Below are 23,674 nucleotides of genomic sequence, written 5' to 3' on the forward strand. Positions count from 1 at the left end.
TGTGCCCAGGACTGGTTCCAAAACAGGAAGGAGGGTTGCCAGGAAGGTTGCTCTGCTTCTGACGATCCACCGGGCTGCAGTTATTCTGCAATTCAACGGCCCGCCGTTGTACCTGTCACTAAGGACTTTATCGGAAAACTTCACTTTTCAGTTCCATGCATGAGTAGTTCCTGAGGCCCGATTTTTTCTTTGTATTCTGGGATTCGGTTTCCTGTTGATCCCATTATAAAATTAGGAATCCAAATCGCAAAATGCAAAAACAAAAAAGGCAAACCTGGACTGGATCTGGGAAACTTGAAATCGCCTCTTTGCTTATAAACAGTACCCCTGCCATTACCTGTCTCCCTCCCGTACAACTTTGCTGCTCTCTCTCTCTCTCTCTCTCTCTCTCTCTCTCTCTCTCTCTCTCTCTCTTTCTCTCATGATCTGCTTCAGCCTCCTCATGAATTACCACGTTCTTTTCCTTCTCTTAAGATCTGTACCTGGTCTCCTCTCCTTACCCTCATGAATTACCCCAGCCATTCTCTGACTGCTCTCGTCCACAATGATTTGTTAATAGTTGTGGTTGCAATCTTGTCCTTTCTGATTCCCATTACCTCTCTGCATGCTCCAACTCTTGTCTCTCCCCTTTCCTTGTGGCTTCACATTCTCTCTCTCTCCTTTACTATTTCTTCAGCTCTTGTTCATTCAGTTCTCCGGATTCCTATTGCCCATGACACTTCCTTCAGTTACTATTTCCTCCTGTATTTTAGATGGCCAAGAAAGCATCAGGGCCCCTAATTCACAGACAGAGACATCCATGGGCATAGCCCTGGGCCTAGCCGAGGTTCCCCCTGGGGGTATCTATCACATAGGCTATAAGGCCCTGTGAGAAGTCTCCGGTTACAACTATAATAAGACAACAATAGTTCATCACCTTTCTTGATGTGCTCTATAGAAATAGTCAAAATGTTGCATCTTCACATATATTTATGTATATATGAACCCTTACTTGAGACAATATGGTGGAATAATGCACAACACGCAACTCTAGAATAAATTAACGGAGAAAAATCATAGATGGCCTACCACAAGTCCTGTAAAAAAGCATTTGAAAAAAATAGGAAATCTTAGCAACTTATGGAAGAGTACATGTTGAGATGCACCATGAACTGTTTTGTTAGAGAATTCCAAAGGTAAGGGAACTGCACTGCCGAAAGTCCTGCTGGAATACCAATGTTTTGGAATATCAGACCACTTCCAAGATTTGTTATGAGTTGTACTAGGTCACCTGAAATTCAAAAGCTTTGGAGCAGGGTAGATTGTCCTACCTAAGAGCCTTCAAAGAAATGCACTTTGTTAAAAGTTAATATGCAAGAGAGTATTACGTGTAATGTTCCCCTCAAGTTATTTCTTGTGGATCCATGTAACCACAATTCATTCCTTTATATATGCGAATATCCACTTACAATCACGGAGGGGTGAAAAACTTGTAACAGGTCTCATGGCTACCCACCAGCCTGCAGAGGATGGATTGAAGATTTAAACCTAGGAATAGCCAGGTCGGGTGTGTTATTTTTAAAAAGGAGAGTTTTAGTCTCCTACAATTATGGAGCATTGAAAAAGCCCTAGGTGAGCCATCTGTTCAATGGGCGAAAAATGTGTTAGCTGATCTTGTTTAACTGCAGATGTTGTAAATTATCCAATATCATCATTTGTGAGCATATACAACCCCTGGATAATTATGGCACTCAACAAATCGAGTTGGAACTTGGGGGAGCATATTTAATATGATGGTGAATCCACGGAGGGAACAATTCCAAAAGAATGAAAGGAATTTCCTGACGAAAGATGATCAATTAACATAGGGATGCTATGCCTTAAATTGCATAAATCTTGGAGTAAACCTGAATGAAAGTATATAATACACGAAGCTTTGACTTGGCAGGATGCTAATCACGAAGTTTCTGATTTTCATGAGATTGTATGTGGATATGAGGATATGTAAAGGAAAGTAAATGAATATTGTGATTACTTGGATCCTCAAGAAATGACATGGGGGGACATTACACTCGATACTCTTTGACATATTGCTTGCTCTGCGAGGTATATTTAACCCTATCCTCACAAGTGTCAGAATCCCCGCTTCCCCGCTCTTAGCAACAAACCTTTAATAGGGTACGAGGTAACAGGTGAGCGTGTCAGGTCTTCTTCTCTGATGTGATCACATTAAAAAGTAACAGGTGAAAACAAGATTGCAAAATATAATTCTTGCGAGAACCACCACCTCTAACTACATAGTACCAAAATCTTGACACACTTAAATAGCTTCCTGCACAAATTTCAGCTCACACGTAATCTCACTAACAAGCATCTGCTCTCCCCAAACAAGCTGGAAATATTAAATTAAACAGGCCGTAAAAAATGTGAGAAGTGCGTGGTGGAGTGGATTCATACATTAGATACAGGCTGGAATTTGTGCAGACAGATATTAAAATAGGGTCGAGTTGTTGGCAGTTTATGTTTATATTTACAGTCTATGTTTTTTTAACAGACGTTTTTACAGACTAACCTTTTCATGTGTAACCCAATAAAACTGGGTATGAAAACCAGACAACGAAAGTCAGTGTAAAAATAATAATAAAACAAATAAAAGAAAACAGAATCAGGGTAATAATATCAAACTTGTTTGCACCACAATCAAACGTAGCATAGTGTTAAATAAATATTTTGGAGGGGCAATTTTGAGAGGTGGCAGACCCACAAGTACCAAGTGAAGAGATCACCAGGGCTTTGGCCAAGGACTGAAAGTCATGTGAAGAAATACAGTTTAATCTGACGAGCTAATTAAACTGGGAGGGTTTGGATGCGTCAGTCTTAAAAGACTACCTGTCACCCTCCAGTGACTAATCTCCACACATGAACAGCGTGTGACTCTCCATGAACTACTCTCCAACCATGGATCAATCAGTTTTTGAGGGCTGCCTGTCACTCTCCGTAGACTACTCTCCACACATGAGCAGGGTGTGACTCTCCATGAACTACTCTCCACACATGAGCAGCGTGTGACTCTCCATTTATGGACTCACCAGCTTTTGAGGACTACCTGCTACTCTCTATTGACAATCTATGAACGTTTGTTGACAATTGTGTCTCTTTTGACAATTCTTAAGTTCGTGTTGACTATCAGCCGGTAGCTCAGGAATCCACTTCAAAAGCACCTCCAGTCAATTATTTGTCATAAACATTTGCAATCCCCTATCCCGCCAGCCGTTGAGTGGAGGCAGACCCTCTTCACACCTTTGGAGGGGTGGGGGAGAGGAGAGGGGTAGTCTGACTGTAAGGGCACGCTGCTCCCTCCTCCCAGATCTCCCGGGGATAGGCAATCAAGGAAAGCCGCCTTCACTCATCCTGCCAGGTCTTGTGACATAGAATTTATGGAGAGGACTACCCACCTTTCGTGGGTCAAACAGTGGAGACTTCTGACCACCTCTCTGCTTTGGAGTCTCTGCCGCCTATCTCTGATGGGGGCAGACGGTAAGGGAAGGTTTCCCAACTCAGTGGCGTTAGGCTGTAAGGTGAGAATGCAACATATCCTCCCAGCTCCGTGGGTTTAGGCTTAGAGGGGACACTCCCATCCTCTCAGCTCTCATGGCAGACAGAGGCTCAGGGGGGATAACGGACTCCAATCGCATTATGCAGAGGATTACAACCACAAAACGGAGGGATTGCAGGAGTTTAGACATCCCATGAAAGCAGCGTGAAATTGGGATCTGCAACGTTCCCAGACATGGGACGCAAGCCGGGGATGGGCGGGAAAGAGGAGACTCGATTCGAGAAGGAGCTACTGCTTCTATTTGAAGAGGTAGGAGCAGAGAGACAGTCGCTCACTGCTTCCTTCTCAAGGCGGAAGCACGAAGGCAGAAGAGTGTAGACATTCACTGCTTCTATCTCAAGGTGAGGACCAGAGAGTAAGCCACTGCTTTTATCTCAAGAGGGGCAGAGTTGAGACAGTCACTGCTTCTATCTCAAGATGAGGAGCAGAGAGGAAGTCACTATCTCAAGGGGAGGAGGGTGTAGATTAGCTCAGAAGGTTTCATTTCAGGAGGAAGGAAGCACAAAGCTCACATCGAACTAAAATTAAATCAAATTTGTATATAGTTAAGTGGTGTTCTATATTTACTGCATGTTAGGTGACAGCAGCGTAGAACGAGATGCACAGAAGTGATAGGAAATCTGTTGAAATAATAGAGATGGTTAAAAGGAAATATTGTGCGGCATGGGTGAGTGTATAGATACAGAGATGAGCATTAGAGATAGAAATTGATAAACAGGCAGATCGAATGGATCGATGGAGATGGCATCCAATGTAGGGGGAGTTATTAAAGGGGAAAGAAAGTGGAGTGGGATTGAAAAGAAGTTGTTGCAGGGGTAAAAATGTGAAGTTAAGAGGACAGGTGTTTAAAAATAGGGATCAGAAAACTGTAAGAATGAATGGAAGGTGATGTCTGGCAGGGTAGGTGGATGGGGCAGTGACAAGTAGATAGGATTGGGAGTGAGCAATTGTGAAGAATTGCTTTGAGGGAAGGCTAGTGCGCAGCGCCTACCTTCCTGCTGCTGCTTGTGCTCGGTGGAGTAGGCCTTCCCAATCATGGTCCACACCGGCTTGAGGCACCCAAATAGTCCATCCAGGAAGCCGCTGCCAGCCTGGCACTGGAGCCGTACATCATCAGCATGGCAGCGGCCCAGCCGGTCCTCTGGGTGGACAGCAGCCACTGCACCACTTCCACCTCCTCCACCACCCGTTTCATTCTCGTGCAGCTGCAGCACACTGTTGGCAAACTCCTCACGCGTGTCCTCACTGGGTGTAGGACTGTGGCCACCCTCCATGTTAACCATGTTGCGCAGCACACACTGTGTGGGAGTCAGGTCCTTCTCGGGTGTGCAGTCTGGAGTTTCAGGATCCAATCGGCGGATTGTGCTCTCCGACAAAATGGCGCTGAAGCTGGCAAAAGATGGGGAAGGTGTGCGAGTATCATGAAGGCAGGCCATGGTGGAACTCTGACCATCGACAGGAAGAGCAAGTTTTGGAGCCTTTTATGTGACAGGGCCAAAATTACCTGTAACGATAAACATCATCATTAATATAAATAATTTAGATTTTATGTAGTTCATGAGTTATTTATGAATCCTACAGCTGGAAGCTGGGAACAAAATCACGTCCAATACAAACGAACATGAGTCTATTCAGAACTTTGTAAGGGCACTGCAAGCACCTAAAACAACTCCAAAAAAGAAACATCATTCATCAACGTAGACTGACCATTCTTTGTTAGTTGTCAATTCCATTCTGAAACCTTACATGGGCAATGAGCACCAAAATCACCTTCATTGAAAACCAAAATAATTCTCTATCTTCTATGCCAACATTTGTGGGAATCAGCCCTGAATCCTTCAACAAGGACGTAGGTACCCAAACTATCTCCAACAAAATCCATTACCAACTGTCCATACTTTGTGTGTCCATTGGGCCAAATCTAAATCCTAAAACAGGTTAGTAACAAACCAAAGTAGCAGTCAGAAAAGCAAATATTCTGAATTCCAAACAGCCAAAATGTGTATGCTTTGTGGGTCAAATATAAAATCTTCAACAGGTTAGGGACCACTAACAAAAGGCAATATGATCATCATCAAATGACCATACTTTTTGAGTAACAGGAAGAATGCACTGGCGATGCACTGTTGACTCTTGAAATAACCTACCTATACTGTGTTTCAAACATAACATGTAGCAATATTGATATACATAAGATCAATGCCTTAGTTGAGTATATGCCTGGTCTAGAGGACAGTATATGACTCTATAAGACAACCAACACAACACATCCAAGGAGAACATGGCTCTCCGCCATGCTGGTCAAAGAGGAAACAGACTAAGATGGTATGCCCCAAAGGAAGCTTAGGTGATGATTGGTGTGATATATTAAGGGCTATTATATAGGCTAGTAGGAGTCTGTGTGTTCTGTTATTGAGCCTGTCAGGATTTCCCAAGCTGGACTTACCAATTAGGCCAAACGTAGACTCTAATGTTGCTTGAGAATGATATAGTCAGCCTCTGAATTATGCCCTACAGACAGTGATTCTTTTTAGGCCCGTCAAATGCCAATACCTTTTGTTTAAAAAAAATGTAAATGCCATCCACATGTAGTGGGCTTTGAGTCAGCCTCCTTCAGCCATATGCTTTTTCATCTCAGAACCCTTGAGCCATTGGCGTGAGACAATGGCAATCACATCATGGATCAATCCTCAGCAGAATGTCAATCTCACCATCTTTCTGTTGGTCATTTTGGTGTATCCTTCTGACACCGCTGGCATGAGAGAGGGACTATCAATCAGTACACAATGATACACTTCTCTACTGCCACTCCACAGTATGTATGTGGTACTCATATAGTGCAAACCTAGTTAAAAGGCAGCAGAGCACTGTACAGGGCCCAAAAGAGGCACTGCTTCCTTTCCGCAAGCATGTCAGCTCTGCATTAATCGTTGACTGGTGACTTCTCTCCCCAATGGAGGGACACTGCTCACACACTGAGTGCATGCAGCAGCTCACCTCCCCTTCCTCTGGGATGCTGCTCACACTTTGAACGCATCGGGCAGCTCTTCTCCGTGTCTACTGGCCTGAGCTAGAGTCGCTGTCTACCTCCACCAGGCAGGTACTAAAGGAATGCATGGCTGCTCTGTTCGCAGTGAACACACCCAGTGGTGCTTCTCCCCTACCACTTGGCTTCTGTTGCTATGAAGTACCTTTGGTGGCTTCCTCAAGATGTTTGCAAGCATTCAAAAGTGAATGGGTATGGCTTGTAAATTACAATGCCAGCTTGACCTATTGGTTTTGCCAATGCTTATTTTCTTTCCCATTTGTATTCAGCGATATTGAACTCCTGGGTCATCCCATGCTCAAGCCATTCTTTTTAATGCCTGAAGCTTTATAAAATGCTCAAATCATGCATGGATTAGGCTGTGCCTTTCACCCTGATACTGGCTGTTTTGATATCCCTACTATCGAGAAGGCAAGACCAACCCCTCTGGTAGTTGGAATGCCCATCATTATCTATTTCCCTAATACTTAAGAAGCATCCTCCCTCTCTCACTTTAGATTAACGTAATGGCCTCACTTTCGATCTTCCATTGAATTCCACACACTTTCATTCTCACACCTGTCACCTAAAGAAATGGTTAGAACTCACATCTCCAAAATATCATTCTCCAGCACCCTGAGAAATATCCTCCAAAATAGAGTTCCGCCCAACACACACACTTTCTCATTCATCACATCGCAAAACTCGGACTCCATAACACAATGCCTCACATCGGTGGCCATCACATGCAACGGAAACACTTTCCACATAGACTCACAGCAAAGACAACAGTCTTCCGCCCACATGGGGTTGCGTTCTACCTGCGTGCACAGGCGTGTCAGCACCCCACATAGGGGTGGTAAGGGCTATATGAAAGCAATTATATAATACACACTTAGAAACAATGCTCCTGCTTCTGGTTTTCCTAGGCTTGTACGGTTGCACCACTACCTATGGGGCTCAGAAGAATTAAGTTTGATAGTACACCACGGACATCTGGAGATGAAGCCAATGACTTAAATGATGGGCTGCAAGATCTAAGCGACTGTTTTTACTTGACCAACCAGTGTGATCTTCAGAAATTGCTTCAGTGCTTGGTTTGTGCCATTAGTGTACACTATAGCATTACTCATTGATACTTATTGTTTTGGGACCTCATTTAATTTTAATCTTCAGATTTTGACCCACAGCAGGAGACAATCAGGAAAAGCAGAAATAAAGCGTAAGAGAAAGATAGCAACACAGTGACAAAGAGAAGCTAACAGGGATAAAAAGGAACCTGCAAAAGTGAAATAAAGAGACAGAAGTGTTGGGTGGTGGAATAAAGGAGCTAGTAGTGGATTCAAGGCGGCCTCGGTATTCAGAAACCCTGGCATTTAGCAGCAGTTTACTAAGGAAATAAGTATTTGCAATGCAATAGGTCTTGCATGTGTTTGAGTTAGAGCTATTGGCGTTGTAAATGCATAACTGGGCTTTTCTTGCCACATAAATTGGTCAGCCCTGCCGCACAATTTGGTCCTCTCTGCCGCATAATTCCAGTGGCCCTGCATATAACTAAAGCACTTCCATTTATCTTCTTCCTCTATCTACAGCAAAAAAATGAAAATATTTCCAATATATATTATATTTTTTTAAATTATTATTTTGCCCCCCAATCCAAAGATGACCTAGACAGAAAGAACAAGTTGTGTGGTGAGTTATGGGCTAAAATTATGTGTTAAACTAATGCCCCGCAAAGCATTATGAGGCGAGTTTCAGAGTGCAGCGAATATTGTAGCATCTTGACTGTAATGCTCAGAGCAGCCCCTAAACGACACCACTATAAAAATAACATAGAAACATCGTCATATAACCATACAGTCAGCCCCTAGAGCAGTGGTTCCCAACCTTTTGACTTCTGTGGACCCCTACCTTATCATTACTGGAACCCAGGGACACCCACTGAATCATTACTGGAATCCGGGGACCAAATCTGTTAATAATATTTAATTTTCTAAGCAGTCGCGGACCCCCTTAGGACGCTTCGCGGACCCCCAGGGGTCCCCGGACCACAGGTTGGGAACCACTGCCCTAGAGCATAACGACATGAAAACAGAATGGCAGAAAGTAATGCAGTGTAACCATTTATGTAGCCCCTAGAGGACAAGTGCCTTACACATTTGTCAGGCCTAGCAGGCCTACTACAATACTTTTACAAACAAGGCCCTTAAAACCCAAACTACTCCCAGCTGTAAAACAGAAGTTCCAGCCATGAGAAAGCTTAATAAGACATTGAATGGTAGGAGAGGTTACTATTTTGGGCCCACCTCCAACATAGTGTGGGGACCCAGAAATGCTTTAGACAGAAAGTGTGCGTTGCGCTGAACATTTTGATGATGGTCCCATTGTCCCACGACCACCACACGGTGAGTTATGGGCAAAAATGTTTTGTAAAAGGAATGCCCCACAAAGCATTATGAGGCGAGTTTCCGAGTGCAGAGACTATTGTAGCATCTTGATTGTAATTCTTAGTACAGCCCCTAAAGGACACCATGGTCAAAAATAGCATTTGTAAGAAACATGCTCATGTAACCATATAGCCAGCCTTTAGAGGGCATAGCGACATGAAAACAGAATGGCAGAAAGTAATGCAGTGTAACCATATATGTAGCCCCTAGAGAGCGTAGTGCCTTACACATTTTCAGGCCTGGCAGACCTTCTGCAATACTCTTACAAACAAGGCCCTTAAAACAAACTACTTCCAGCTGTAGAACAAAAGTTCCACCCATGAGAGAGCTTAAAAAGACACTGAATGGTGGGAGAGGTTACTATTTTGGGGCCCCAACCTAGGGTGGGGAACCAGTGATGACCTAGACAGAAAGAGTGTGTCGTGCTGAGCATTTTGATGGTGGTCCCATTGTCCTAGGACCACCACACAGTGAGTTATGGGCTAAAATGCTTTGTAAAAGGAATGCCCCCCAAAGCATTATAAGGGTTTGTCCCTCCTTCCTTACAATACTTATAAAGAATGCTTATTGCAAAGATAGGGGTGACAACCATATCGAAATGGCACCCATCCATCACGAAATTTAGGTTGTCATTGAGTAGCAGAGGGCGGAATGTGGAATTGCGTTTTCCTAGGACCCATTCTAGGCCTATTGGGCCTTGTGATACCCAATGACAACTAGGCCTGTTTCTGTTAAACAACTTATAACCTTTCATGAACTGTGCTTTTGATATGTTTTGATGTAGCTTGGAACGCATTATATTGCAAGGCTTGCTATTTCTACAGCCATCAGGAAATATAATTGCACTCTAGCTGAAGCAATATTCCTTCTAGAAAGTACCATCCTGTGCACTTATTGTTCCTATTTCTGTTTATAGATGTATCACACGATATTAAACACATAGGACATATTATGCAAGTTCCTTGTCCGTGATTTATCCTCAATATATGGTGCATTATGAAGAACTAATGATAAAAAACTTTAGCAATCTTGCAGAAATGATTACACATCAATGTCCAGAACCAATGGAATGCACCACTTGTTTGTGGTTTAATGGTATAAAAGATCATGTATTTCTTCCTTATTCAGACTGTTTGAGCTTGATCTCTTAGGCTGTTCAGTCTCCGTGTGCACATAATAAACCACTTTACTTATCTAAGGAGCAGGCTGGTCTTTGGTTTCTGAGCAGATTGGGCTTAGCTGATTTTGCGTCAACAGTAGCGCCTTACACATTTTCAGGCCTAGCAGGCCTCCTGCAATACCATTACAAACAAAGCCCTTAAAACACAAACTACTACCAGTTATAAAACAAAATTTCCAGCCATGAGAGAGCTTAAAAAGACATTGAATGGTGGGAGATGTTACTATATTGGGGGCCAATAGTGCATCATGCTGAACATTTTGATGGTGGTCCCATTGTGCTAGGACCACCACAAGGCAAGTTATGGGCAAACATGTTTTAAAAAAAGAAATGCCCCGCAAAGCATTATGGGGTGAGATTCCCGAGTGTGTGAACATTGTAGTATCGGCTCTTCCTCTGTGCCGGGAGAGCCGCTTTACAGACTGTTGTGTTTATTTCTGTTTTAAATGCTCCCGTTTATATGTTTTTCAACTTCGAAACTTGTAAAGTGGTCCTCATGTAAAGCTCTCCTCTGATCGAGTTTACGCTATATGAAACTTCACGTAGTCATGTGAAGTGCTCCTCTGATCAAGTTTGCGCTATATGAACCTTGTAAAAAAATTATTGAATAAAGTAAAAAGAACCCCACTCCAGTTTTCAGACTTTGTGCACAGACACCACTAAGAAACAGTGGTAAACCCAAAACAAGAAAGAGGAAGAAACAACATACGGAAACGTAGCACGAAGCAGCGAGGCAGAAGAAAAAAATAGGGCGCCACACAAAAAGGTATCTGGCTGATTGTGCAATAATCCTTGTAGCAGGATCATTCTGCAAGGCATAAAGCAGCCTCAAGGCGGGGCAGATGTAAAGCATTTACCTATGAAATCAAGGGAATTTTGAAAGGCAGGCCCAGGAACGAAAAAGTGATGGGCGTGATTAAAGCCTACAGTATAGATTACAACATGTCGAAGAGTAGTGCTTGCACGCTGCTAAGCTTGACCTAAAAACTGCTTTCCCTTCTCCATGCATCAGATCCCTGAATTAGTACAGGAATGGCCTATCACCAGAGCATTTAGAACTGAAAATAATCGGGCTTGTAAAAAATAAAATGTAAAAACATGTTTGGCACTCTAGCCTGCACACTTTGTTAGATCCAATCATACAGAGTGTCGGTGATTTCTCACCAGAGAAGGCACAGCAAGTCCTTGATAGCACTGGTCGGTACTTAATAGAAAGGATTACTGTCTATAACAGTGGGCAGCGCACCATTCAGCTCCCTCCGTCAGCTGGAAGCTGTCTGATCATGTCTGAAGCCCAGCTTGACACTGTCCGGGGTCCTGGATGCTCAAGCTCTCCACAGGGTGGTAGACTGCACCAGCGACAAACATTTAAAACATGGGCCTCTCACGAGTAGCTAGGGAGCTACTGGCAGATCACTACCACCCTTGAAGTAGCCCTCCAAAGTGATGCTTAGCTCAGCACATAATTCGGATGGTTTATGCACATTAAAGGAGACATCATTGCGACTCTCAAGACTGTTTGAGTGGGAGAGCCTCATGCTAACACACAAACGCACAACTCAGTTTGCCTGCAGAGGCATGTTACATGACCGTCTGTATCAACTCTCACAAGTCACAAGGAATTTGGAGATGGCGATGGCCCAGCTCTATCAGCTACACCATGTGTGTGGACAATAGGACAGGAAAGAAGAATGCCGCACAGTAGTCGGGGTGCCAGAGTAGTTTCACTTAGGCGTGCTGCAGCAGAAACCAGAGAGAAAGTTTGTGAATTGGGGCCACGATCAGCCCACGAGCTGAGGAGAGCAGGGAGTAGATTGGGAGCCGAGATCCACTTTAGAGCCTCACTGTGAATTTCTCTGTGTTTTTATACACATGTGCACCATTATTTGTGTATCTGTCCGAGTGTGTTAAGCATTTACTGTCTCCCTGTTAAACATGGTTGCCCCCTAACAGTTTATGCCTGATTCAAGGACCACCAAAAGTATATGGCATCTTTGAGGTAACGGGCCATCGCTTCAGCGGGGACAGTTTGCTTTGAGTAGAGGTTTGCATAGCTCTCGTGGAAGGTAGATGTTAGGAGGCCATCTCCCACGATTTCCGTGCATCCTGCGCTAATAAGGACTCAAACTCAAAGCTAGTATTCTGAAGGCAAAAATTATTTTCTTTAAGAAAAAAATATTTGAAGAGGTTATTTTGTTTGCCCAAAATAGAAAAGAGGTTTGATGGAAAAATATGTTTTTTTTTTCCGAAACTGATATGCTGATCAAGACAAAATGGTTGCGTTTTCAAAACACATTTATAGCTCATGAGTGAGTGGTAATTGAAGCTGAGTTGGAGAGACTTGTGGCTGTAGTTATGTCATTCATGTCAGAGGGCACATACTGCTTCAGCTGTTATTTAATTTGCCATGTGGTGGTATATAAAATTGATAACACTTTTCCTGACTTCCTGACACTTCTGCTGGTTATGCCGCCTGAAATGTTTAGGTGGTCACTAGTGATTTATTGACAATTGTGATCACTACTGAACTGTAATAAAATGTGTTAATATCTTGCTATGGTTTTCCTTGAGCAGAAGTAGCCCTCAGTATACAAATACTCTTTATTTGGAGCCTGGTCTCAGATCCAAATGAGAAGGGCTGTGCAAAATCAAGGTCTGTTCCACATCTAATTCCTAATGGTACTTTCCCTCTCCCCTTATCCACCCTTGTTTTCACCCATGGAACATTCCATCCATACACGGCTATCAACTGTAAAACCAACTGTAGGAGCTTTGTATGTCTGAGTAGCCTGGTAATTGTTGATTACATCTCATCAACCCCATTCGGAGAGCCGATTTTCTTCACAAATAGCCAACAGTGGCGATGACAGCCATGTGGAAACAGCGGAACCATCACCCCTGAACAATACCTAACCAAAAACCCTGAAATGTCCACAAATTACTAGTAGGATTTCCCTATAAATTGCTGGGCACAATTTCTACGTGGGATCATATCCAGTACTGCAACAATACGATGCATTAGAAGATCTCTCCTCTTCTTCTATCACGGAATATTACCACAGATACCACCACTTACCTCTCTGAAGTGCTTCTCTATCTGCATCCTCTGTGAGGCTGCAATTCAGCCCAATGACACTGATCTCTGCTTGCCTCGCTACGGCATTGCTCCTACATGGATGCCAATTTCCGCTCCTCCATGGCCACTGCACTCTTACACTGTGGAGATCCAGGAGGAACTGTGCTGATATCAAGTTATGGGGCACATCACAGAGAAGGAAAACGAGCGCTCTGTCTGTATCCCTTGCACTTGAGGGTAGAGGAACTTCAAACAAAAACCACTGTGGGGGGTCTCACTACTGGCCAGGAATAGAAATCAGCTGGTGGCGTGGAATTTCGTCAGTGGCCCTGTTCAAGACCAGGTCTCGAATACTTCACATCCAGGAACTTCTTGATTTAGTTAAAACTGCAACCTCTTTCAGTGTCCCTGATTTGTCTTCCCCTTACCACAGGTGAAATTACACACCATATCATGTCACCTGGCATCCTCTGTGATGCTGTTGGGCACTTATTATCATATATGTATGCCATTTGGCCTGGCGTAGGGGAAATTACATTCTGACAATATAATAATATTTATGGGACCTGAAAAAGAACATGACGGCACACAGAAAGGTTCTGTGAAGACCTAGGTTAGCCAGACTAACCATTAAAAGAGAACAGTGCTGCACTGGAGTAGGGTCAGTTGAGTAACCTGGCCATACTATCTTTCGTGATGGGAAAAGACCCAAGTTGGATTTAGTTGAAGCTATTGCAAAGGCTCTTGCCCTTCAAGCAAATTATAATTTAAGTCTCGGGACTTATCAAGTTCTATTCAGGATTTGTCAACATTTGTGCTAGGTCTTTCGTACGTATTTGTCTACCCTAAAAACACTCAGACACATTTTAAGAGAATGTAAATTACCAATCTGTATTTGAACAAGTTAGGTTGGCTATTACAAAGGCCCTGCTTTTGGTAACTGTAACCCTATTAAACCAAACATGCTAACCACTGATGCAAGCAACAAAAAGGTGGGCAGTGGTCATCAACTTCATATAATTAGTAGATGGGAATGAGCAAATGATTGCTGTTCCTTCCTGTTCCTTGGAAGGCCCACCAAAAATGTACTCTGTGTTTGAGAAAGGCTCTGGGGTGTTACAAGATTTCTAACGTTTTTCCTTCAGGGATTGCCATTTCTTATTAGAACTCACCACAGACCCTAAGTGTTTGCTATAACTACAAAGGGGTCTGAGTAAACCACACCAAGAACCACTCATTGGCTTCTGTGCCTAAAATAATATAACACTGGTATGGAATACTTACCTGGCACAAAAGATGTCATAGTGAACTATCACATATGCTGATAGAAGCAGAGTCTATTGATGTGGGGGGGGAGGGGGGGGATGACTGATGAAATGGCCCTGACTGTCAAACTCACAGGTGTGAGCAAAGCTAAGTGGAAAGAATACATTAAAGATGATAACGAAATGGAATTACCAGCAACCAGCAATAATGAGGGTTGGACCAAAACATGCGGGATCTTCCATGCTATTTGTCTAAATACTGAGAAGTTAGATGTGAGTTGTGTATGATGGATAGAGTGATATGCATACGAAAAAAAGATTGTTGATCCTTGTGCTCTGAAAGAAAATATCAATGCGTTGGCACACAAGGGTAATTTGGGCCGTAGTCTAACCAAAAGTAAAGTGTGATCTGAATATTCGTGGCCAGGCACAGACAATCTGATTGTGGACAAGGTTACGTGTAGTCACAACTGTGCCGAGAGTGACAAAGCACACTAAATCAGGAAAGCTCCTCTTTCTTACATGAAGATTCCAGGTGAGCCTTGGGTCCAACTAGCACTTGACTCTATAGGATCTATGAAACAGAAAGCTCTGCCTAATCATCATGTCTTAATTAGAGCAGACTACCACGAATGATTTGTAGTTACACAGTGTTTACACTGTGCTACCAAAGAAGAACTGATTGACCTCTTAACAGTGGATCTTTCTCAATGGAGGTATTCCAGAAATACTCCTAACGGTCAGTGGAGTACAGACTACCTCCAACCTCATGCAAGAGTTACTTAATGAGATGGTAGTTCGACATCCTAAAAGGGCACTTCTTGTCTGCGTACTAATGACTTAGTGGAAAGCATAAATTATGTGGCAAAGGAGTGTTTATAAAGGGCACAGATCACAAGGTTACCAGCTAGTACATTTCTGCAGGAGACGATGTGGGCATACAGCACTCCTTTTAATAGTGTTAAAGGAGTATCACCTTTTGCATCTCTCAAAAGAGGATATCCTGGTATTCAAATAAGACCCTCTTGGGTAAAGAAATGTGTCCTGTTGAGTGAAGAGGAAAGGAGGTTATGGAGAGAATTGAATCTCTCTGGATGGGAAGTTCAAGACTGTGGCCTGTGACCAAAGGGTATTGTAACTATTGATTGGATACAACAGAGATCAGGAACCATGAGGCCCACTCCCCTGTACAGCTTTGCAGCAGGGGCATCAATACAGGTCAATATGGAGCCAATACTACTCGAAATTTTAGGATGGCTGTTAATTGTATAAATTATTCCCACTTAGCTTCATTTGCAATACATTTTTCTTGTGTAAATACTTTGCACCTGGTTTGAATCTAGCCCTTATAAACCCACAATGAGCATCCCTGCTTTACATTTTATATGCAAACTTGCTACGTCTGTTGGAAACACTTTAGTTGGCTGGGCCAATTGGAGTAGGTACTCCCCGTTGGGACCAGCTATGCCAGACCTAAAACAGAGATTTGTCAGAGCTACAGCCATGACTCGCTTCAAAAGTATTAGTTGGAATAATCTACCAGAAATCAAAGATTTGTGAAAAGGAAAGCTTAGCACAAGGATATTCGTCTACTATTGACGCTCTTAAATTGGGAACCATCACCAGTCAACTTGGGTATTGACCTAATATGACAAAAGCAGTGATTTGAGATTGTTTTCTGCTCATACAGCATTCACTGTGTGCACAGCTCCTGATGATGGAGTACACTGCACCCATTAATTAGTGGCTCAGCAAGCTCTACTTGCTCAAATTCAGGCAGCCATCAAATTCACCACCATAATTTACATCTCATCTGGATTTAGACTGCACTAACTCCGCTCCATAAAAGCCACAGAATGTGATCTGGCAGCTTGAGAAGGAGGGGAAATAGCCAACGGGGATACCCGAGAAGTCATACTTGTTTCTTCCATATTCAGATTATGCCTCTAGACGACTTACAGAAGAGACGTTACACAAAAATGAGTAGGTCGATTTGTAGAGCACTCTAATCACCGGTGAGGGTATCTGGGCACTTAGCAGGTGTGTGAGCATGAGGCACTCGCAAATTACAAACTATACAACAAGGTTACTAAGTCAACCCCGAAGCCAACTGAAAACAAAATCGCCCCTCGGGATGAATGTATATTGGAACAACGCATGCACCAACCACGTATGCCTGAACAAAGTGGTTGTAACAACGACCGTGTTGTTTCCACGAATGCCTTTACCACGCACGATTTTACAACGATTTTTCATTGTATACGCATGCCTAGTAAAGGCATGTGTGGAACGGCATTCATGGTTTTCGCATGCCATCCCCCACCTGCCCTAAAAATACAACTACTCTGATACCCCCCACCCACCCTGAGCCCTAAAACCTACCCCAACCCCCCTCCAGCCCAAAAAAATAACCAACTCCACCCCCCAAAAAAAAACTACCCGCCCCTAAAAACAAAATTACCCCGACCCCCCACCCCCAAAAACCAAAAGACCTGACCCCCCCACCCCAAAAACCAAACTACCCCGACCCCCCAACCCCCAAAGAACAAACTACCCCAATCCCCCACCGCCAAAAACAAACAAACCCCCACCCCCAAAAACCAAACTACCCCAATCCCCCACCTCCCACCCCAAACTACCCCGATTCGCCCACACCCAAAAACCAAACTACCCCGATTCCCCCACACCCAAAAACCAAACTATCCCGACCCCCACCCCCAAAAAAACAAACTACCCGCCCCCAAAAACCAATGACCCCCCAAAAACCAAACTACCCTGACACTTCCACTCCTAAACACCAAACTACCCCCACCCCCCAAAAAAAACTACCCCAACCCCCCACCCCCCAAAAAAACTACCCCGATCCCCTACCCCAGAAAAACAAAAGTACCCCGACCCCTCCAACCCCCAAAACAAAACTACACCAACCCCCTGCTCCTAAAAACAGAACTGCCCGATCCCCCTGCCCCTAAAAACCAGAACTACTACAATCCCCCCACCCCGCCCCTAAAAAAAAAAACTACCCCAACCTCCCCTCCACCCCAAGCCCTTAATCCACCCCCTCACCCCTAAAAACGACCACCAACCCTGCACCAGCCCCACTTATTTGACCGTGTCCTCTCCCGATGCTGACTCCCATTTTCTCTGCCTTAAACATGCATTTGCATTGTTCAGCACATGCGTGGTTAAGGCAGAGGAAAAGGAAGTCGTTGTTAACGCAAGCGTGCTTCCGCTTGCGTTAACAGTGACGGTGTGGTTCCGGAGTCATTGTTCCGGATGTTCCCCTCAGGACTGATGGAAATTGCAACCACTCTTGAGATCCTACTATACATGAATGAGGAGACTCACTACAAGGCATCTGCTCAATTTGAACCTAAATTATCATGATCTATGATCACTAGCAGATCCCATGTGACAAGAAACACCAGTCCACTTTGCCATGACTGAAGGTGATTACCTGATGTAGTCCATATCATGTCTGTGGTGTCAATAAAGACAACTTAAGACCATCCAACACTTGTATAGGACCACCAGAACCAGAATCTGCCCAAGAAACAAACAGAAGTTTGGGCAACCCACGTCCATATTATAAACCCAGAGGACACCCATGCCGCCTTTGGTTTACCTGAAATGGTGATCGATCACCTGTTAGGTGTGTCCAACACCTGCATTGCTTTCACATGGATAGTTCCTAAATTACTGTTCTCTAGAGTACTAGAAGGTGCTTTGGTACTGAGAGGCAGAACTAAGCACGAGGTGCAGCATCACGATGAGTTTGCTGGTGTGCCGAACTGCATGTCTCAAGTACTCCAGCAGCTGTGGTGTTCGGAGTGCTTTTGGGTGCAGTGCTATAACTTCTGAAATTCTGTGGTAATGTGTTGTGGTCCTATTAGTATTGTGAAAGAAGTTGGATACTATAGTGCAGGCAGTATACTAATAATGTGCCGAATTCTGCTAGTAATTTTGTAGACTAATAACTAATGAGCCTGTATCCTGCTAGCAACGAGAGTCAGTATTTTGCTAATCATGAGACGCTAGTCAGTTAGCAATACACTTGACTCTGTGAATAAGTATTATAAAGCCATGAAATGACCAGCAGAATATCAGCACATCACTAGAAGATCATCAGCACATTGCCAGGGAATCATCAGCACATAATCAGCTTAATTTCAGCACATTAGTAGGAGAATACTCTCCGAGCAAACATTGTGGAAACAAATTGTTCTAAGTTGTTTCCGCTTCAGTACGGATGTGCAAAGGGATGAGGGGAAAAGACTGCATCTCGTGTGAGTGCTGAAATTGATGGGAAATCGCCTTGGCTATAGCTTGTTTGATGAACTGTCACATACATAGCACAGATCGATATGTTTATTCAGTCGCATCAGTTGAGAACACCTGGTAGCACAAGTGCTCTCCTGGTCAAGATCTGTCGTGTGGCACAGCATCCTCGGTGGGTACATTTTGTGGTAGAAAAGCAGTGCACAGCACGAGCGTCTGTGTTTCCAACACAATTGTTTCTTAATCTATCCAGAAGTAAACGAGGAGAAAGTAGAACACATCCCTCGTTCCTCAGGCTGTACATGAGTGAAAAATGATCCAAAACTCTTTTCTTCTGCAACTACATAAACTTCTAAATGATCCTGTATTTAATTTACATGCTTCATTCAGCTTTCAAATGCATCCTTGTTCTGCTGCAGTTGATAGAACTAAGAATAGCAACGATTTGCGGGCTTCAACCCTACTCGCTTAGGCATCGAGTTGTCTATTCAAAAACCCATCTCGAGGGAGAGAGGTCTACCAGTCTTTAGAGAAGAGACTAAGAAGTCCCAGAGACCTAGTCATCAAGCTGGCACTAACAAGAGCTTTAAGATGCCTCAGTGAAAGTAACAAGTATTTTGTTACAGGGCTAAGTCTCAGAATCTTTCAATAAAAGGAAACAACTTGTATTGTTTTTTAACTTGCATTCTTTTTATCAATGTCTTTCAAGGTCAACCTAAATCTCGAAGACTTTAGATACTAAGACAAGTTTCAGACACTTTCAGTACTACGCCAAGTCTCGAGTCTTGCTAAGGCCTGAGGTTTTTCAATACCAGGGTAAGTTCCAAAGGCTTTTTATGCCGAATTCTTGAAGTGCTTCAATACCACACTAAGAGCAGGTCTCTTGATACCTGGGCAGTTTATTTATACCAATCTAAGGTCATTAGTTACTATACCAATAAACCTCGTACCTTTGTAATCACTTACAAATCCCAGAGCTGACAAGTTCCAGGGCCTACACATGCCAGGATGAGAAGTCCAGATGTCTATGCAAAAACAGAAAGTCAAACTATCAAGTCACACTTTCTTTCACCAGCAGGCTGAGAGGTCTCTGCATCAGTAAACACAGGCTTCAGATGTCCTCATGAGTCAACATGTCCTTGTGTAGAGTCAGCAGCTACCCCTACTACCAACATTAATTGACACAGCAGAAAGAAGTACCAGCGTGAAAATCTGCTATGTTGATCTGCCCCAGTATCTATAGCCAACAGGCTGCTAAACCCCAACACCTATAACAACTAAGATTAAAAGTATGCACACATCTAGCTAACAGAATGAGAAAGTTCTATTGGAACAGCTACAACAACCATCTGCAGAGAAAAGAGCTCAGTCTAATTCTAGAGCTTAAATCACTATCGCACACAAACTCTTCGTGCTCTTAAGAGCAATTGCTAGCACAGATGCCTAACAATAGCAAATTGTACAAGCTTATGGTAATCCTTTATTCAAGTCAACAGTAAAACCTAACCAATAACCAACTGTGACAAGACGATGATGCCCACAATTATAAGAAAGAACCCAATAGTACAAGCAGGAGTGAAAAAACTACCCAATGACATGCCCACAACTGAAACAGAAGTAGGGGTCAAAAGTGTAAAACTTCTAATTAGTGATGCCCTCCAAAGTTAAAATAAAAAGACAATAACAGCCCAAAGATGAAAACACTTAACTGGGAAGTCCAAAGGAATAAGAATCCTTGCCCATAACCAGCAGGAGTATGAACCAATAATGCATGCAAGAGTAAGAGCACCACCACTGTTGGCCACAATTATCAGACTGATAAGCAAAAGAGTAAGAGTGTTTAGCAACAACACCACAAAGAGTAGAAAGACTAACCAATGGCCCCCACAGCAGTAAAAGCATAAAACAAAGTTGAAAACAGACCCTCCAGTTTAAGCATTGAGCAGCATAAACATTACTCAGTGGTGCACATAAATGTCTGAGAACCAAACAGACGTCAGCAGGAGTCAGAGCTCATACCAATGGCACCCACAACAGTACAATCGAAACCCAATTATATCCTTAAGAGTAAAGACTCACATCAATGATACCCAGAAGAAAAACATATCTTATGGTGCGGCAAGAGTGATAACCATATACAATGACGCTGACACTAGCCCGCAGTCAATACACAAGTAAGAAAAAAAGCTATCCAACGAGGTACACAACAGGAGGAACACTTATCAGTGATATTCACAAAAGAAAAACCACTAGCACAATATTTCCTACAAGTGTAAGGAAGCCACCTAAAAGAAGTGCTCTAATCCTTAGAAGCTACTGAAGAAATAACCCATCCCACTGAGTCAACATAAGAAAGAAGGCTATCACCAATATCCACAATAGAAAAGTACAAAAGGCACCGACAAGTACATAACAGCTCCACAATAGTATCCACAAGAAAACGAAAAAATTACAGCCTAACAATAAGAGTGCAGCCCAATAATTCTCACAAAGTACAAACATGAACCAATGATGAGCAGAAAAGCACAATCGACAATCAGTAATTGGTACCCACAAGTAAAAGTAAAAAACTATAACATGCACACAAGAGGAAAGACAGAAACTAAAGAGAACAAGAAGCAGTAGATGCTTACCCATTGAATCACAAACCCAGTGACTCCCCTAAGAGTAAGTACACTAACTACAGTTGCTCTCTACGGTAGGAATAAAACTAACGTGTATACCCAGGAGTAATAATCCAAACCAAGAAGACCCACATGAGTAAAAACACAACTAAATATTCCAGTGCTCAAATGTAATAACACCATCCGAAGCTGTCCAGGTCAACAAGAACGTCAATCATGTTGCCCACAACAGGATATCATTCTGACATATAGACTGTGAACAACTTGATGCACACAAGAGTAAGACCAACCAATAATGCAAGCAGGAGCGGAGTAAGAAACGCAACTATGAAATCAAGCTTCTAATGGCCAGATGTAGGAAGCCTTTTGCATGTCGCAAACTGCGAAAAACGCAGGTTGCGACATGCAAAAGGCCTAATGCGATGCACATCCTTAATTTGCGAGTCGGTGCTGACTCGCAATTTGAGGATGCGACTCGCAAATAGGAAGGGGTGTTCCCTTCCTATTTGCGACCGCATCGCCATGCTGAGTTGCTTTGTGACCGCGAATGCGGTTGCAAACCAACTTACAGTTACCACCCACTTGAAGTGGGTGGTAACTCATTCGCAAAAGGGAAGGGGTCCCCAAGAACTACTGCCTACTCTAAAAAAACGAAACCAAATGGTTTCAGAAGTTTTTCTTTTTGCAACTCGTTTTCCTTTAAGGAAAACGGGCTGTAAAAAGAAAAAGAAAACCTGCTTTATTAAAAAAGCAGTCACAGACATGGAGGTCTGCTGTCTCCAGCAGGCCACCATCCCTGTGAGTGCAGGGACTCGCTATGGGGTCGCAATTTGTGACCCACCTCATTAATATTCATGAGGTGGGTCTTTGCGACCCCATAGCGAGTCGCAGAAGGTGTCTGAGACACCTTTCTGCATGCAATTTTGTGAGTTGCAAATTGCGAGTCGGTATGACTCGCAATTTGCAAGTCGCAAAATTTTACTTACCTACATCTGGCCCTAAGTATGTTTCCGTCTGCTTCAAGGCTGTGACTTCTGTGCACCTCTGGAGACATGAGAAGCCTTGGCAGTCAATGTTGTGTAATTAAAAACATTTACACTACAACACTGCTGTACTCAAGACGGATAGCGTCAAACCCTGGTGCTCGCTGGGGGTGAGGCTACAACTGCTGATACCGACAAGGCTGAGAGTGGCCCACCTCGTTCACACAAAGTTAGGAGTTTGCAAACAGATAAACAAGGTTAGTATGGAGTGAACGCTGTCAGATGAGGGTCCTAGCGCTTAGAAGCCCACTGGAGAATCAACATGCTAGTAAAACCCTCGGAATCGATTAAACTAACCAGGCTTCTGATACCTGTAGGCAAGAGTGCATTTAATGACCTACAAACCATGGTTGTCAGATGACTTCATGTCAACGAGTTCACCAGTTCCTCTAGTCCCGTGTTTCCTTGTACAAACCACTGTTAGTTGAACTTGAGACACATTCGTTTACTGCAGGTGATCTTGGCTCCAGCTTCCAGAATTCAGTGGAATGTTAAATGAAAACCCGGGAGTGTATAACACGGACATACCTGGTGAAATGATGCAAAGAGGAAGAAGTAATACGCTAGGAGATCATAAGACAGGTCTTGTTAAATGTTTCGGGCTGTGATTTTAGAATCAGTTTTCATCTATTTTTGTTGAGCCTGCTGGTAAACTGTTTTATGATTTCAGTAATGTCAAATGCCTGTTTTATCGTTATTTATTGGTGACCAGTATCTCATTGTCGTATGGATGATACGCTGTCAGAGGACTGGTGGTCTTGCCAAAAAGGAAGATCTTTCATCGCGTGGCCTCTAGAGGGGAACTCGCGACTCCCTTCCTTGGTGAAGCGCTAATGAAGTGCTCTGAAGCCCCATTCTCGCGCCACTCTCGCTTAGAGACAACCACTGGTCCTCCCCTTCTCCCATCCCTACCGAGCGCAGCATCACTCCAAGAGCAAGGGCAAGCGCGCCAGCAGCTGGGTCACATTCAATGCAGGCAGAGCACCGACCGCTCCTCCGAGGACAGGGCTGATGCTTGCACACTGCCGCTCCACCCCCCCCTTGTGTCGGATCTCAGGCTGGCCCAGTCCCCGCTGACAAAATGCATCGCTCGCAGTAACCACCTGCTCCCCTCTCTCCGCAGCCTCCCCGTCACCGCCGC

The 23,674-nt window shown here is 43.6% G+C and overlaps 1 protein-coding gene across 3 annotated transcripts in view; it reads right to left on the bottom strand.

Moving 5' to 3' along the window:
* Window positions 1-23,674, bottom strand: part of MAP3K12 (mitogen-activated protein kinase kinase kinase 12) — a 291,349-nt gene that overhangs the window by 128,621 nt on the left and 139,054 nt on the right. For all 3 annotated transcript variants that reach the window (XM_069230972.1, XM_069230970.1, XM_069230971.1), the window contains exon 2: window positions 4,587-5,099. In XM_069230972.1, coding sequence (XP_069087073.1) covers window positions 4,587-5,031 — 445 coding nt within the window. In that variant the 5' untranslated portion in view covers window positions 5,032-5,099. The remainder of the gene's footprint in view (window positions 1-4,586; window positions 5,100-23,674) is intronic.

Source organism: Pleurodeles waltl, chromosome 4_2, assembly GCF_031143425.1.
Source record: "Pleurodeles waltl isolate 20211129_DDA chromosome 4_2, aPleWal1.hap1.20221129, whole genome shotgun sequence".
Classification (NCBI taxonomy): Eukaryota; Metazoa; Chordata; class Amphibia; order Caudata; family Salamandridae; genus Pleurodeles; species Pleurodeles waltl.